We start from the raw sequence: 11338 nt of genomic DNA, 5'->3' as shown, positions 1-11338 counted from the left end.
AAGCTACGAGAATACTTTTTGTGCACAAAAGAAAAAAAAAAACGACTTTATTCAACAATTCGTCTCCTCCGCATCACCCTGTAGCGCCATTTTGGAGAGTATCAGCTGGATGTAAACAACATATGCTGTTCTGTGTCAGCTGCGTCACGCCGGATCTGTTTCCTACGTTGTTGTGATTTGATCTGAACGAAAACAGCGTATCCGTGTGACACAGCTGACACAGAACAGCATGACGCAGAGGAGACGAATTGTTGAATAAAGTCGCTTTTTTTTCTTAATTAATAATCTCCTTAATGAGATCTAGCAGGAAATTTGGGATACCAATGCCCCGTAGTGCACTCCATAGTCTCAGCTAAGCGGGCTCGAGCTTTTGCATCGATTGTGTCCAAGGCTTCATCAGATAGCTACGGCTTCCGACGTGATCTTCTATAGCCTACGATGTCTTTGGCGACTGTGTGGATAGTGTTGCTGATTGTTGCCCATGCAGTCTCGACATCCTCAGAAAGTTCACCCAGCGCTGAGAACTTATTCTCGATGGTGACCTTGTAGTGCTGAGCCATCTCAAGGTTTTCTACCAGCATTTGCACATTGAGTGTTGGCTGTGGCTTATGCTTATATACGGGTCTAAATGGAATTGCAATGGCCTCAATAAGGAGGTGGTGATCACTATTTGCTGGTGCCTCTGCACCACAGAAAACTCTGTAAGATCTGACAATACCGAGTGGTCGTGCAAGGATATGATCCAGTTCCTTCCTAGTGCGGCCATAATTAGATATACATGTAGACCTGTGGATATTTCGTCTTCAAAACCACGTCCCGGTGGCCATTATGCCCTCAGAGGAACATAGAGAAAGAAGACGGCCTGAATTGCCATTTGTAGTACCCACACCAAATGGTCCGACGACATCTTCGAAGCCAGCAGTCCTTGGACCTGGATTCGCATTCATGTCACCAAGAATGAGCAATTCGTCATGTTTTGACACTGACTGTATTGTGGAAGCCAGCTGGTCGTATAAACTGTCCTTTACCGTGACGTCAGCGTCCTCTGTTGGGGCAAGATACAAAAAGCTCCGACATGGAGTGGATAATTATAGTAGAAAGATGGAAAAAAATAAAATTACCCATCAAAAAAGTCAGAAGCTTTCTCTTGCCAGCTCATTTTTTTTCTCTTAGCTTCACCTAAGCAAAGCAGAAAACAAGCAGTAGCCTAAACGATGTAATGCTCTTAGCGGTCTATAGATGTTGTTGAGGCATTTACAATTTGACAGCCTAAAAACAGACTTCAGTCACATGAATGACTATGTAAGGGATAATGTACATCCAGCCGGTTGTTATCTCAGAATAAACACCGACAGGGTGATCAGGACCCCGACGCGAAACGGAGGGGTATTGTATCAGCCTGAAGGGGTTTATTCTGAGATAACAACCGGCTAGAAGTACATTATCTCGCTTATTACATGGCTACTTGCCACATGAGTAAATAATTAGACGCGAAATATTACCGGTTGTTATCGAGGGATAACATACCTCGGAATGTCGCGACTGACCAATCAGAATCAAGTATTCCACAGAGCCGTGTAATACAAATAATTAATTAACGAATTGTACCGTATCCTAACTGCGTGAGTTTAATCAGATTTGTCATAATTATTTTTTACTAAAAAAATATCTGGGGGACCACCCTACGTCTATTTCACTACGCACAACTAAATAAAACAGGCTGGGTGAATTTCTGAAATATAAAGATATATAATAAAAATATAAAGCCCGTTCTAGGACTTGCCACGTACAGCAGCAGATGACTATTATTTTGCTGAACGAACGGAGGATGGTGTCATGGGCTCAGATTTGGTTGACCATCGACAGAAAGGGGCGTGTCATGACCGCCCACAAGGGGAAAATGAATTTTGAAGTCGTTTATCCGTTTTCTACCCATGAACCAAAAAACGAAAATCAAGACAAAATCTATTTTTTTCATTTTTTTGAACAAATGAAAAAAAAAACGACCGTTTTCTCGTTTCTGCTTATTTCATTTCAAATTGAAAAACAAACTATCAAAACGTACACGGACCTATGTGCTATTTACAACTCTCTCACTTTCTCTCTTTGTGTGTGTGTGAGAAGCACAGGGCTGGTGCTGGTGCTGGTGCTGGTGCTCACCTACACACTAAAGCTTTCTGTACATCAAATACACTGCAATGAGATTACTAAGAATGTGAAACTCTCTCATTTTTTTTCACTGTAGGTGAGTGAAAATATAGCTGTAGTAAATTAATTCTTAAGGTCCTTGCACACTGAGTCCGAATTTTTAATTTTTTATATTTTAGCTGTCCTAAAAATTTGCCACGCACAAAAACCTTGCACACTGAGTCTGTTGTGTATTAATTAATCTGTTGCAAAAAAAATTCGCAAAACCATACAAAATGGAGTCTTCAAGCAGTGAGGATGATTTTGTTGTCCTCTCTTCTAGAAAAAAAGGAAAGGAAATATTGGGTCCATCCAATCCTGAGATTGCGTAGAGAGGAAGGAGAGTTCCACCTTTAAGGAGCTACGGGGTTATCCCAAGCGATTCAAAGTTTACTTCAGGATGTCAGTGGCTCTGCTATCAATTGTCATAATCTGTCTTTATATTCCATCTCTTTGTATTCCGCACTTCGTTTATCATACAGTGCTTTGTGCTGTGAGAAGACATGGATCAATTTATCAGACACCATTCTGGATTATGATGTTCGCTTGTACGGTGGCTCTGAATTGTCAAAACACCTCTCAAAATGCTTGCTACGGATGCAAAAAAATAAATAAAATGCAGGAAATTGAACCTGATCCGATTTTTTTTATGATGGATGAAATTTCTGAGGCTGTGTATAAATTTGATTGATACAACATGAGGTCGTATTTACTTTTCAACGTATGAAAATTTCGGAGGAGAATTTTGGATTCACTAACTCAATTACTGGCTAGTGAAATCTAACCAGTATCAAATCAATAGGCTAACAATAAACATTATTTAGTTGCCTAGTATGAAGTGTATTCGCATATGCGAGTGATGTACTCACAGTGTGGAGGGTTGATATTGGCCTTCCCTTATAATGATTTGGAGAAAGCTAACTTCAACTATTTAAATCCAAATAAAAAATCTAAATGTTACCACTGCCTGTAAGGACACACATCATCACAACATCACATTTCCACAGCACCACCCAGTTAATTCAGTGAGATTTAGGTGAGATTTTCAGTAATAAAGTATATTTAATTGGTGTTTATGACAAGAAATGACTGGTCTGTAGAATGGAATCCAAGAAGTCATTGGCATACTTACAGGTACAGTTGTTTCTTTGCTGACGTACTTCCCAACCTGTGTTTTTCCATTAATAAAAATACCATCAGGAGGCTCCAGTGCCAAGGTTTCGATTTCCAAATCATCAACATACAGAGTGACGTCTTCCTCTGTCACTAGAAGACGCAGCTGATGCCATTTTTCATCAAATAGTTTCTGTAAAATACATAAGGCAGAATGCAGATGATGGTGTTTTGTACCATTTACAATTTTTACATTACTACATTACGTTCATATACCATAAATGTGACTTTATAAGGAAGATGAGAACATTTCAGTTAGGGATGCCCCTAATAGTCAACTAACCATTAGTCGACCAGAAGAGGCTTGGTCGACCAAAATTTGATTAGTCACAAAAATCCACATTGGCGAAGTCATGCAAATCGTTAACAGCTTGTCCATTTGGTAATACAATACATCCGGCAGATCATCCAAATGCTCGCCTATCATTCATCGACCTCAAATATGACTTATCATCTGAAATATGTTAGTAGCAGCAACTTTACATGGCCGCTCAAACTAATGTTAACCTCGAGAAATGTGTGCTGTTCAAGTGTTGAAGCTGAACATTCATAAACACATTTCATTACACCAAATACACAAAATAATGTTCTTTTTAGCAGCATCATATGACCCCTTTAAAATACTCCGTCATTTTTGCTCATACAGATAAGAGTAATACATCTTTCAAATATGTAAAGACTTTACGTTTATTTGTGTGCACTCACAATAAAAACATGGCACTTTTGTAAAATAATGAAAGCAAAGATGATGCGCTTTCTGCTGTCTCGGTCTGTGAATTTGAGCGCGAAACTCCAAAACTCTATGTATACTTGCCTCACAGACATAAAAATATATATATATATATCTATAGAGAGTGAAATGTCCACTTTCAAATAAACCAATTCAAATGGAAAACAAATATTCTCAGATTATGTAATCCGTAACATGCATACAGGCGTGTACCACTACTGCGGAGATGTCGAGTCAGTGTCGCCGACTTAGTCTCTTAAACCGAAAACAAAAAGGAATTAATTAAAAAGAATTATTAAAATGCTAATGCAGCCTCCTTACTGTTTTTCCCTTACACATTCTCAATCATTTACTTCTGCCTGTGTGCCGTGGCAAGATTTATGCATGCGCTTGAGCGCTTAATAGGCAATCTAAGGTGCATTATTATGATTTAAGTGGTTTATTAATAAATGTATGATTAGTCGACTAATGCTTCAAATGAACGACTACTAGTCAACCAGACAAAATCTTTAGTTGAGGGCAGCCCTAATTTCAGTAAACTTATTCTGAAAAAAAATTGTGAATTCATGTTTTTCATTTTTCGTTAAATAATAAAACCTACTAGTGCTCTGTGTCGCTCAACTTAAGCGTTCTCGTTATTTAACTACTGAAGGATCTTTATATAAGTGTGAATGTGTGTTAAACAGAAAATATCAAGTTTATAATGTATAAAATTCCATTGAGTATTTCGTCCAAATTCCACCAACGTTTTAATCCAAATGGTGACTGGTAAGCCTGGTATATACTTGGTGTATACTCCAATATACTTGGCTGCCAAGGGCCTGGAGTCCACTGTTAAAGGATTTTCTGTATGAAGTTTGTCTGAAATTGTTGTATCCCTGCTGAAACCAGTTTCGGCACACATGAATTTCCAGACTGGATTAGTGCTGATATAGCTGGTGGACTGAAACTTCAAGCAGCATGGTCTTTTTGGTAAAGCTAGTGAAGCAGAACCATTAAGACAGCAGCACATCAAATGAGGATCCCAAGCATCCGGAACACAAAATTCAGTATGCAGGTGACAAACCATGCTGATCTTTTCAGCATGGATTTTTTTTAGGTGTATTTTGTGGAAATTTTAACAGATGGCGAATGAACTAACAGAACTGACTAATTAGGACTGCGAGTTCATGAATTGTTTCAGGGTTCTTCTGTCAAGCTGTGTATTTACCTTAGCAGGTGGTTTAGTGAAGACCACAGTTTGAGTTCCGCTTGGTGTGCTGCTTGTGGTGGTGGTGAACATCACTGTTCTGTCCAGACCATTCAGAGTAACAGCCATTTGAGGCTTTTCATCCTTAGTCTGTATCCGCCATAGATCCCACTCCTCCATAACCACGGAGCCTTTGTACTTCAGCGTGGCCACAAAAACATAGGATGGTGGAAGTCCGCCTGGAAATAACATCCTACGGACATTAAGATGAAGACACTGTTTCACTTCGAACAGAGTATACTTTCTAGAACAGAGGAGCTTGATACCAAAAGTAATTTTACCTGGTGCTCTCACTCAGGTCAACTCGGGATGTCACCTGGTAGGCTTTGCTGCCATAAAAAGATCCTTGTGTCTTTTGAGCTTTTTTAGCCAAGTTGAGATGGAGGAGTATGTCAAATCCTTTCTCATCTCGAGAATTGATTGGAATCTTTGCTGGACATACAGTCTCTATAGTACATTGAATGGAGAAAACCAGATAAACTGCCACACAGCAACAAATAATGCATGGATCTAAATTAAGCTAACTAAGCACTACCCTATCATTGTCCTGCCTTTAATGAGCTTTAATATTAATATCACAGCAATATTTGCAATTTATGGTGAGAAAAATGGCTGGAAAGGGTTAAATATTTATGGAATGTAGTGGTTTATTTTATTTGGCTTGGAGACTAGTCTAAAAAATCGTAGGAAGACCTTGGCATGGAACACTGGACATTGTGCAAATATGCAGTCCAACTAAAGAATGTCCCCGCCATTGCAAATACCAGACAAGAGATGACCTCTACTATCATAAAGTGCCTTAATCATTAACTTTTCCAGTGTCCAGAAAACTTTCTATGATGAGCTTCAGGAGTCTTAGCAAAGTTTTATGGAGGGCAGTTTTTCCAACCTAATGGCTGTATTGCACTCCAGTTTTTATTTTCGCTTTTTAACAAGTCTGCGTGGAGTTGTTGCTGAGTAATCTATTGTTAGAACAGAAAAGCACCTTGAGAAATATGCTTTCTCCCCTTTTCAAGACTTGTCAATGATCAGTTCTGGCATTTGATCACTTCTTTTCCACCATTGTTACGCTTAATATTGTGCTACTTCTGCTTTTCAACAGACTTAACTGCAAATCCAATCCATACCTGACAGTAATGAAATAATTTTGGTTGGAGGGAACTATATAAACTTGACATTTGCATCTGCCAACATCTCAGAATTACTGGCCTTTTGCAGAACTTTCAAACCATTGAACTGGCTTGTTTGTAAGCTTGCTGGAAATTGATGTCACAATCTTTGAAACACGCTCAGCAATGCATGATCCTGATTTCACACTTTTGGACAATTTACAGCCCCGTTGTTGAACTCAGAACACCTGGATGTTGTAGGATATAAATCAAACTGTGATCCGTGCATTGAGGTGAGAGGCACCAAATTATGCATGCAACTCAAACACGGAGATGCCATAAACCTGTCTCCACTGGTACATGGATGGCATGGTAAAGCAAAAAAGTCCTGCTCCCCTGTGGAAGCTCAAGGCCATAAAACAGTGTCGTTTCATTTTGACACGTGTGAAAAATATTACACAAATGAATTTGAAAATGTATCAACTGAAATATGAAAGCTTAGAGACATGGAGGAATAATACATCAAGGCTTACCTTCACACAGCTTCTGCCTAATAACTTCACGGATCTTTGCAATAGCTTTATAGTCTTCCACAGAAAAAACATAGGTTGAGGATGGTTTGTTGGCAATGGCCCTGAGCTCTGCCTCCTCGGTCTCAGAACCGACACCAATTGCGAAGAGAATTATCCCCTTTTTCCTCGCAGCTTCTGCAGCTGCCAGCACTTCATCTTGTGACTTCCCGTCCGTCAGAACCACAGCGATTTTTGCAATGCCATTCGGACCTCTCTCAGACAAGGCGAAGAGTTTGTCGTTGGCAAACTTGATAGCCTTCCCTGTGTTCGTGTTCCCACCCATGTATTCTATGGATTCCATGGCCTTGATGAGGTCACTACTTGAGAAATGCTTTCCCAGGGGTATATGCAAGAAGGGGTCGTCGCTATATTGCACCACCCCAACCTGGGTGAACTTCTGACCGATGTTGAAGCTCATGGTGATATTTACCAGCCACCGTTTGACAATCTCAAAGTTTATGTCATCCACACTCCATGATCCATCGAGTATGAATACTAAATCACTTGGCGCTGTCCTACAACCTGAAATTGAGGAACGAAGACGAGATTTTGTACTGCATGAGTTGACCATTTGACCTTCTCACACTACAAGGCACAGTTTAGACACTTGACTCCAAAAATTACATTTTCAATCAAATTATTGTGTTCCTAATTGGATGACCAAAATGGTCTAAAGGAGTTGCAGAAATTGTTGCATTTGCTCTGTATTAAGACAGCCACAATGAACACTGCATCATTAGGTGATGTTATCTGAGTCAATAGTCTTCATGCAACATACACTAATGAAGATGAGAGAAGCGCGCTTACTTAATCTCATGTCCTCATCTTGTGCTGTGCTAAACAAGTGAAGGAGCATGAAGTAAAGACACCAAAACACAAAATGCATGGATCTCATTTTGCAACCCATGTTCCTGAAGTACCAAGCTCCAGTTTGTCACCTGAAGAGAAATGAAGATAAGACATGCATTTCTTAGATGTCTTCACATGAAAATGCCATTGGATTTTGCTGATGTTTAGTTTTTATAGTTTTGTTAAATGAATGACATGCTTTTTGTAATCAATGTAAACATCTCAACCCAAACAGTTGAGCTGCAGTTTTATTGCATTTGTTGCGCACAGGATACAATGCGGTTAATTCGGTCCATGCTAACAAAGATGGATGTGCATTTCTAGGTTTGGATATGAAAACCGAAAAATGGAAATGAAGGTTGTGTGCACCCTTTTTGTATAACTTGAATGAAAAACAGGCATATTGTACAATACTTCTCTATCATTTGTACATCTAAATTCAGTTAATGACATAATTGTCCAATTAACTAAATATTCAGGATCCTATACAAGTTAAGCTGAATAAGCTGCATTTGTGGCATAATTTTGATTACCAGAAAAAAAAATCATCCTGTGCTTATTTCCTTAAAGCAAAACTTGAGCTCACAGTGAGGCACTTGCAATGGATTTGAAGCATTTAAAAGCAGAAATGTGAAGTTTATACTTTTATTAAAGCACTTTCATTCATTGTTCTGTCAAAACATATTTACTTGAGATGTAAGGTTCTTGTCATTTCTATGGTCAGTCTACGATTTTAGGCGATGTGTTGTCATGGCAGCAAAGTTTTAAAAATGCATATAACGTTACATAGAACACAGGATAGTAACTGATTTTTTCACGCTAAAATCATGTTAATATGCATATTGTGGCTATACTTTTGAAATGGTAACCAACATAATGCCACAAGTGCTCTTAATTGAGCTTTACTTATACTGAACTCAATATATTCCTGTTGTGTTTTTTTAGCAATCTCACCAAGTAGAATCATGTCACGTTTTGAAATAGTTCTTAATCTAACTCTGGCTCTTGTTGGAAACTGTGTGCTGTTTCCAGAAAGAGAAAGAACTGCAGACATTATAAAAAACACCATAATAAATGAAGACCAGATATACTCCCTTTGGAAGGGGTGGGGGTGTTTTTTGGCCTACTGATTGCTGCGGTCAAACAAAGATTCCCAATGCAAGTTACCATCCTCACCAGCTGAGAGATCTGAGCATGAATGGAACACGAGTAAAACTTTTATACATCCTTCAACCATGGCAAGTTATATGACTGGGGTTTCCAATCTTTGACCAGGAGGTGTATCATAAGACAGCCATGGTGGAACTAGCCCTCGCTGTAGTGCTTTGCAAAGCCCAGCACAAGGGGAGGTATATGGAACGCGCAACTTTAGACCAAAAAAAAAAAAAAAAGGACAGTGCAGAACGAACTTGGTAATGCACCATTACTTTCGTGGAATTAATGACTACAAGTCCTGCACAAAAACTGGAAAGACATGTGTGTCTGCCAGCCTGTACCTCTAGCCATATGGCTTTTCTCTGCACCATGACCTTCTCATTGACCTTGGAAGTTATTGGGGACCTCCAAACAGTTTATGGTTCCAGTCCCAGGTCAAGATGAAGGAGACTTTGGAACGGTAATGTAGCTGGAATGCGACGTGTTTAAACATTCTCCACTATGAAAAGTAATTGCCCCCTTCAATTTAGCCAAATGTATCCTCAGCAAGTATCTTCCAAAACATGACATTTAAATCTCAGTGGAATTTCAGTGTGAGTAATTAATTGTGTTTGTAGTGATACTTGTTTAAGAGTTATTCCACGTCGATGGGTTTTGTCCAACTGGATGTGGGAGGCAGGAAACCCTTGTTGAACAGCTGATTCCTCCCTGTCCTCCAGATGAGGTATCGTATCCTAAGCGAGAAGACTGCCAAATATGTATGCTTTATTTAGTCAGTTTCTCAGGAAAGGCATTTTTCGTGTAGCTCTAATTTTCGCGGCACGTCTGTAGTTATTCTTGATTTATTGTGTATGGCTTGTCTTGGATCAGTTATCTCCATGTTTTCTAACTGGCAGCCATTGTCTTAGTAAAACCATTCTGCCTGTTTTCCATTGCACAGCTATAAATGTGCTATTTTAATGCAGTGCTTTTCGATACCAAAATCAACAACTGCTGTAAGGCATGTTCAATTAGTTTGCCAACATGAGGGGAAAATAAATGGGGGGCCAAGTTCCTCAGGCTCCAATGAAATGCCAAAACATTAAATCAGAGAGACCACTAAAAATTGTTTCACATAATCAAGACCGTAAAGGCAACAGTCTACAGAGGACAGAGCTGTTACAAGGGAGTTTCCACCAAGTTACGTACATGATCAACATGCATGTCTTACTCACAAATGGTTTGTTGGAGAATCTCCCTTTTGATGCTCTTCCAGCTCTTCCGTGCAGCCTTTTTTAATCACCGCTTGTTACCCAAACAAGGGAACACAACTCTTAGGAGTTAAAGAAGACTTCGTTGTTCCTTCAGTTAGACTGAATAACTTGTCTGCACATTTACCCCTGGACCGGCTGCTGGACAAAGCCCTGTTAAATAATTCCATTCATTCCTCACTCGTGACAGTGGCACATGTCAGGAACTGATAACCATTGCTAATGAATTCACCATGCAGGTTGTCTGCATGAACGAAGATTTGCAGACAAAAAAGGACAAAGCATGTGAGATTCTATGCACGTATAGTTTTCTCTCGCATCTTTTTACATGTTCTCAAAATGGAACGCATCAACCCAACCCTCAACAGACAACAGCACATCACCATCAAATAAAAAATGCCATTTTCAAGAAGCCCTGGAAGAATTTCAAACCAGCATTTTTTTTTTTTTTTTTACAATGACCTCATCTGTTGGGGTAGCCGTAAGATAATGAGATGTGAAACAGTATCTTCTGCGTGCTGTTTGCAGCCAAAGGAAAAAGTGCAAATAACACAACAGTCAAGAGAATCAATGCATCATAACGGTTAAAGAGAGAAAAGACAAAGATTTACCAGAGTTTGATGTGCACGGAGCTGGACCCTTATTGAATAAATACCCCCTCACTCACACTGTCTGGTGTCTCATGGTCAGGGCTGTGCAGAGCGCAGGGTTGGAGGAGGTGGGTTTGAGGAGACTGCAGAGTTGCAGATGTGAGCCTGCCCTCTCCATTCACCTTCCAACAAACTCACTCTCTCTCTCCCTCTTGGTTACAGAGGTTGAAATAAGACGCAGATAAGGAGAACTTCACTAAATAGAAGAGAAAAGGAGTCAGCCCCCTTTTTGTGGAAGCAGAAGGAAAATTACAGTAATTCCGATATTATTCCAAGGTTGGGATTGTGTATGACAGCTGAGGGGATATTGCGAGGGGGTTTTAGGAATGAGCCAGAAGATTAGATAAGAGAACATGCTTTCACATTCTGAGTCTAACTTGCGAGGCGGAAGGTTGTTGCCTGTTTGTTGCATCG

The 11338-nt window shown here is 39.6% G+C and overlaps 1 protein-coding gene across 1 annotated transcript in view; it reads right to left on the bottom strand.

The window, feature by feature from the left end:
• The window catches only part of LOC107751380 (collagen alpha-1(XXI) chain-like), a 28415-nt gene extending 17456 nt beyond the window's left edge, over positions 1-10959 (bottom strand). Inside the window, exons 1-6 of the mRNA XM_016567102.1 lie at positions 10886-10959; positions 7828-7958; positions 6982-7542; positions 5621-5786; positions 5301-5532; positions 3320-3493 (exon numbers count right to left, since the gene is read on the bottom strand). Coding sequence (XP_016422588.1) covers positions 3320-3493; positions 5301-5532; positions 5621-5786; positions 6982-7542; positions 7828-7927 — 1233 coding nt within the window. The 5' untranslated portion in view covers positions 7928-7958; positions 10886-10959. The remainder of the gene's footprint in view (positions 1-3319; positions 3494-5300; positions 5533-5620; positions 5787-6981; positions 7543-7827; positions 7959-10885) is intronic.
• Positions 10960-11338: the final 379 nt, after the last annotated feature.

Source organism: Sinocyclocheilus rhinocerous, unplaced genomic scaffold (assembly GCF_001515625.1).
Source record: "Sinocyclocheilus rhinocerous isolate Xijiao unplaced genomic scaffold, SAMN03320098_v1.1 scaffold552, whole genome shotgun sequence".
NCBI lineage: Eukaryota > Metazoa > Chordata > Actinopteri > Cypriniformes > Cyprinidae > Sinocyclocheilus > Sinocyclocheilus rhinocerous.
Note: the sequence above shows the minus strand (reverse complement) of the source record. Positions and strands in the feature narration are given on the sequence as shown.